The sequence below is a fragment of the Magallana gigas genome, chromosome 9, assembly GCF_963853765.1.
Source record: "Magallana gigas chromosome 9, xbMagGiga1.1, whole genome shotgun sequence".
NCBI classification, from domain to species: Eukaryota; Metazoa; Mollusca; class Bivalvia; order Ostreida; family Ostreidae; genus Magallana; species Magallana gigas.
Window position 1 is genome coordinate 22,327,895 of NC_088861.1, and position 6,825 is coordinate 22,334,719.

The 6,825-nt window shown below is 34.7% G+C and overlaps 1 protein-coding gene across 1 annotated transcript; it reads right to left on the reverse strand.

The window, feature by feature from the left end:
- Positions 1-861: 861 nt before the first annotated feature.
- On the reverse strand, positions 862-2,518 carry LOC117690864 (putative gamma-glutamylcyclotransferase CG2811). The gene is made up of 2 exons (XM_034475650.2): positions 2,183-2,518; positions 862-1,755 (listed from the first exon to the last, which is right to left on the reverse strand). The coding sequence occupies exons 1-2, from the start codon at positions 2,372-2,374 to the stop codon at positions 1,462-1,464; spliced, it is 486 nt and encodes a 161-aa protein (XP_034331541.2). The 5' UTR covers positions 2,375-2,518; the 3' UTR covers positions 862-1,461.
- Between the last annotated feature and the right edge of the window lie 4,307 nt (positions 2,519-6,825).

Here is a 6,825-nt window from a genome sequence, read left to right on the forward strand (position 1 = left end):
CAAAATGAGCAAACGTTAGTAGATTTTTGCATATCTTTATACAAAAACGTTGCTTAAAAGGATATAAACTGTATAGCAAAAATTCCAACATTCTTTTCCTCTATTACATTGGTTTCCTCTTTTTACCCGGAAAGGGATAAGATACCAAACTCACAGATCACTCGTCATATCTTTGTTTATCTTTATCAAATAGGAAGAACGGAGGTGGTGGAGACGAATTTTGCGCTTTTTCAGAACAAACAGAATTCAGGTCAGTAAAAAACACGCGTACGTTCTTCTCTTCAATTTGATGGCTGGTACCAGTCTTAGAAACATTTTAACAATTTAAGAGCTTGAACTTTGGGTAGTTGTGTCAAACAGTACTGTGACGTAGGCCTGTCTATTTTATTGCTAGCCACTCAGCCATTGCTCTTGGAAATCAACAGGATTTGTCTGGCTTTAGACCGAAGACTACGCAATCGGTGCATATTTTGCTTGAAACTGCGTCATTTTTAACTCGCCCTACCCAAAGTCCAAGGTCTTTTTAAAATGGTTCTATATGTTTGAGCAGCATTAGTTTTTATGTCATCGCCAATCGTTATATCTCTGCTGTAACTGTATATATCAAATTATAAACACAATGTAAATAGGTAAACGTGTTTATTTTCACTCCCATGTACATACATGTGTACAATACTATGTAGGTACTGTACACCTTTAAAGTCCAACTATTAAGGAGTGCACGCATGTACGACGCAAGATATAATATATATTTACTTACCCACTTTATTTGGATACAAGTAAATTGCGGGAAAAATAAAGTTAGTAGTTGAAATACTATTCCGATTTTCTTTGGTATGTTTACATGTCATTACTCGTTGTTTCAGGGGAACTGTTGGCTGCTCAATCGAATTCGTCACATGTTAAGGAGACGTTAAAAATATATCACACACATAGAGGAATCTGAATCGATATTTTTGACAAGCAATGCATATATATATACAACTGAAAATCTGAGTGCAACAATATCTTAGATTTTATACAATTTTTACTACACAACATATAGTTTATTTGTATGGAGTCACTACAGTTTGTAACGAAATTTACTCTTGAATGTACAGCTTCAAAGGACAAAAATAATGCTTTAGATTGATTAATTAGTCTTAGATCTACGGGTTCAATTTGGCTCTCATTGTTTGATTTTTATTATTTTGATGGTGCATAGGTGCACTACTTTGAAGGCTTTTGACAGTCAGCTGAAAATCAATCATTTTCAAATAAAAAAATAAAAAATACATGATGTATGTTTTTAATTTGGATTCTACAATAATAATCCTCATCTTTAAATGGTTTCATTACCCAAGTTCATGCAGTTGGGTTTTTTCCCCAATGCGATGAAATTGTTGCGCTTTTTACTATGAAGTTTATATTCGTATTTATATATTTGTTTACAATAAAAACTATTTGATTGTCTTTCCAAAGTTAATCAGTTCCTTTTACATAAGCTATTAACTTCTGCATTTCCTCTTCCGTTGGAGGCCTCTGGGACCCCGCTAGGAATGCTGGGTAGTCCTTGGAATCATATTTCCGGACAGCCGGTAACTGCAGAAAATCTTTCCTGAAATTATGCATCAAGTAATACCAGGCTAGTTGTTCTGTGTTTCCGTTAATGCTGACGGGGATTTCCCGCCTGGTATAGAATACGGGGTGTCTCTCGATCCTATCCAACCGTTCCAACATTACGTCATTCACAGAATACACCTCTCCCTCTACATTCTATAGAATTTAGAATAAGGACAATTTGAAAAGTTGAACAGGAAATAAAATCCGGCACCATATATATATATAAGTTTCTGAAGTAGTTTTTTGGCTAAATTTTATTTTTAAAAAGTAAAATATTATGAAAAGGTTTTGAATTTTCCAAGTCAAATTTCTCTCTCTCTCTCTCTCTCTATCTATCTATCTATCTATCTATCTATCTATCTATCTATCTATCTATCTATCTATCTATCTATCTATCTATCTATCTATCTATCTATCTATATATATATATATATATATATATATATATATATATGTTTTATTTTTATTTTTTTTTTACTTTTTAGGAGAATAATTTTCGGTTGAATTACATATCTACTTGTAAGGATAACTGTCGTGTAAAAAATGAGTTTTCGCCGATTACTTCATCAGCGTTACTTACCATAGCATTAAGATTATCTGTAACATCCAACAGGAACGGAATATTGAAAAGCTGGTCCACAATAAGAGGATATCTTGTTAGCGTTTCTCCGAACCCCACTAACTCGCAATCTCCCGACTCTATCCCGGCCGCCATGTGATGATGGTTGGGCTGGCCTCTCTTCAAAGTCCCATATGAAAACACAAGGTGCATATTACGGGTTAACGTTTCTTCACTATGCCCAATAGGTGTGTTAATTAGTACTTAATTGGTAGCAGCGCTATACGAATATAACGTGTACTATTTCCATTAATTGCAGATTCCTTAAAGTTATTCATATACACATGCGTCCCTAAATCTTACCGTGCATTGCCATGTTTTATCTATAGTATAGAGGGTCGTCGTCCCCCAAAGTAAGCTTGTAAATCCCACAATACAATCGTGTTGATGTTGTAGATAGCATAACCCTCACTCTGATGATGTAAAGCATTGTAAATCATAGAAATTTGACCAAAATTGTGACCATTTGTCATTTAACATTAATCCTACTGTACAATAATATACATATCAAATTGCAACTTGGATGTTTTCGTTGTTAACTTGTCAATAAATAATACGTTTTCTTATCTCTGTTAAATAAACAACTTGTGTAAAAATCAAACAAGAGTTCCATGGCTGGGTCACAGCGCTCACCTTAAAAATACATGTATAATGATAGTTATGACTCTTTTAAAAATCAGCGTTATGGAGTCATATATATACAAAATATCTAGACAATATAGTAGAATAGATCCCACATAAAAGATTTTTCATTTTTTCTTTCAAATCTTATGTTAAACATGATTGAGCGAGCCCCTTTTTGTAACCGAATGATTTCATAGTCATATCACATTATGAGCATTGCAGTTCTCGAGAAGATCTTAAACAATTCTTCATATAAACAAATATATCTACACTACATGAAGATGCTGCAATACAAGTTGCCGCTTTTCAGGCCAGATGCATATAGCAAATATAAAACAATTCTTTATTCCGCCTTAAAGAAGGTGTGACCCTTTATTTAAACAAACTTATTTTCCCTTTATCTAAGGATTCTTTGTGCCAAGTTTGATTGAAATTTAGCTGAGTGTTTCTGGAGAAGAAGTCGAAAACGCAAAATGTTTAATACGACGGACATACAGATCACCGCCGGAGAAAAAGTTATAAGAAAAACTTACTTGAGCTTTCAGCTCAGGTGAGCTAACATGTTTAGGCAATACATGTTTGATCGATATCGTCCAATTTTGATAAGACAATTTACAATAGCTGGTATGGAAATGGCAAGCCAATGGTATAGTTAACGAAAACGAATGTCATAAATGTGAATACCGGTATGCATTAGTTTTCTCTGGCATTAAAGATTTTATCGTGTGTTACCTAATAAGGTGTTTTTAGTGTTCAAATTTCCGTAAAATTAATCACCCATATATCAGAAAGGAAAAATCTTTTGAAATACAGTATTGAAGAAAAATTTCGTTAAACTATGGTGTTCTGATGGGGCCACTTCGACCTTCGCACTTTCGCCTTTAGGTCGAGGTGCGAGAGTGAGAAGTTGTGAAGGCGAAAGTGCGAAGGTGCGACGGCGAAGGAGCGAAAGTGCGAAGATGCGAAGGCGAAGAAGCGATACTACTATCGCTCCTTCGCCATTGCAACTTCGCGCTTTCGCCTTCGCCTTTTTATAATTGTAGAGCTCTCCATCGTTTAAAGACAATTTTAGCTGTATAAAAGGACACATGAGGTAGACGATGAACTTTTTAGAATTTATTTTCAACAGCCTGTGTAGATCCATAACATTTTCTAGGGGGGGGGGGGGGTTCCGAGACATATTTTAGAGATTTCACTATATATAATTATTACATTTTCCGGTGGGATGGGATCCGGACCCTCTCTCCCCCTTTACTGCATGTGTGAAGTTATTAATATTGGATTTTCCGGGGGCGGACCCCCTCTCCCCCTCTAGGTCCATACATAAACAAGGAGTGTCGCATAATGAAATTAGAATGTTTCTGTGTATGATCCACGGTAAAAAGACAGCTGGTAAGTGACAGGAGTCTAGAAGTGAATATGTATACATTCTTGCGGACATTACATTCTATACGGAGTATATAATGATTCGGCATAGCCAGCACTGGTAAACTTATATGTCACATATACACTTTGAAATATTTATAAACATTCATAGTAAGCAAAATGGCCTAGCGCATGCGTACCAATAATAGCATGGATTAATCGGAAAAACCTTGGCGAGTACGGTACCCGCATCAAATTCTATGTAATCGACCGAGACTTTCTGAATGCTATCAATAAAGGCGAAGGCGAAAGTGCGAAGTTGCGAAAGCGAATGAGCGATAGTAGTATCGCTCCTTCGCCTTCGCACTTTCGCCGTTGCATCTTCGCACTTTCGCTCCTTCGCCGTCGCACTGTAAAATGAACATTACTTAATTTGTTGTTATTATAAAAATGTTATTAGATATTTTTTCATAATAATCCAATATAAAAAGCAAAAAAATATTTTACTTAAAAGAAAATGAATTTAAAAAACGCCGTCTATATGATTCGAACACTTTCTCACTTAAGTTGAAATTGCTTCGTCTTCATTGCTCCGCGTGGGGGATATACAACGCCTTGTACGCCCCTGTTCTTTGTATATTTGGTGTGAAAGTATATGTACATTTTGCGAATTATTAAGCTTTCATTTTGTTTTTGAAAATAAATTCCTGGAAACAATATTTACAGAGGCATTTCAACAAGGCATGGTTTCCCCATTTTTGAATCCTCCATTTTCGGGTCATGTGGATTCAAATTAAGTGTCAGTAATGTTGGGTAATCGTCTCAGAACACAATTTTTATAAATTTGCAGCATATAAAAAAAATAATGCCAGTCAGAAAATATATTTACAACTACTGATACTCAAGTAACAGTGACCAGTTTCTTAGAAATGTAAATGACAGTTGCGATTCAGAATGAAATGATCGTCATTGTGTCAGCATTGTGACAAAAATAAAAATAGACCTTAAGAAAAATAACAAACAAGATTTAAAAAAATGACACCTAAGCTGGATGAATCATTTTATTCAATTGAATCTCTTTTTTCTCTCTTTCACATTATCATAAATGCGCAGAAAAATATGTTTCAGGTATAGTGACCCGCAATTGGGGAAATTTCTTCCGATTGATTGATTGATTGGCGTAAATTTATTTGAGCAGTTATCATTCTCAATAATTGTTGACATATAACTGAATGCATGTGCAATATCTTTCATCCATTAATGCCCTCCCACAACTTTCACATCACGCTGCAGCGTAAATAATGAAAATAGCATGTCAAAGATGTTTGAAAATCTCCATCTCGAAAGCGCTTGATTTCTGAATTTGTTTCTTGGAGGGTCTGTCAATGTTAATTTTCGAAATATCGTTTAATGATCAAAGACAAAAAGGCCTATAATTCGTGATCAATATATTTATTAAGTTATTAATGCTTCAATTTAAACAAGGTGACATGAAAAACACATGAATGACCCGGAATTGGAGATGACCCGCAATTCAATGGCTATTTTCACTGTATATGAATAAAAATTGTTTGTCATTTACTAGATAAGTTGGGGAGCGCCTACTGGCACTGTACCAGTTATTGGCTAAAATTTAACGTTTTCTTTTCATATTTTGATCTTATTTCTTGATATTTTTTGGATAAAACTTGACATACTTTAAATGGTGAACTCTTGGTTTAATTATCCATCTGTTTGAATTATATCATTATTAAGATCTGATAACATCTTGTTTTTTTTGTGCTTTTTAGTAGCCCCCAGTTTTATGATTTACTGTACCAGTTATCGGTTTTGCAATAATAACGGAGAAAAACCCCTGTTCATGTTCATTTGATACTCTGCAAAATGTAATTTGAATTATGCCCCTTTTAGGGTCATAGGGGTTATGATACATAAACAAAACTCATGAAATTATTTGTTTGTTATCATACGGTAATACAGTCGCACCTGTTTTAAGCGGCCACCTGTGGGACAATGCCAAACTGGCCGCTAAAGACAGGTGGCCTCTTATTCCAGGTTTCAAATTAATGGGAAAAAAACATCGAGTATTTTCATTTTGGATCCATTGCACCGATTTATTAATAGCATCTGTAATGGCGGCGTACACAGAGATGGTGAATGCACAGCTCGGATTGCTAAATAAACAGTTTATATTAATTTTAAATGGCCGTTTTAATTCCATTTATCTATCAAGGGATTAAGAACAAAACATTTTCTGCTAAATGCGCCCAAATGATAATTTTCAAGGGATTAAATGCAGTAAACAAACAGAAGTAGCGTTTCCGTACAAAGGCTACTTACTGAACTACGATAGCCAATGTTTTACCTTTTTAAAAAAAGTATCAAAATTCCATTCTTATATATATTAAGAACCCGTTTTATTATCTCAAAGAAATTTTTTAGGAAAAAAAGTGCATATTACCGGCTAATTGCTGCACATGTTAAGCTGTTCCGCGCAAGACTGGCCATATACAATGACTTTGTAATGAAGTATATAAGTACGTGTCGATATATAAACAACACAAAACAGGTGTTATGATAATCAATTATCACATTAAATCTCAGCAGACTTCAAA

Coding starts and splice junctions, on each gene's coding strand:
- LOC117690864 (XM_034475650.2), bottom strand. CDS start 2,374: ATGCACCTTGTGTTTTCATATGGGACTTTGAAGAGAGGCCAGCCCAAC. Junction 1,756..2,182: donor CAGATAATCTTAATGCTATG/GTAAGTAACGCT, acceptor TAAATTCTATAG/AATGTAGAGGGAGAGGTGTA.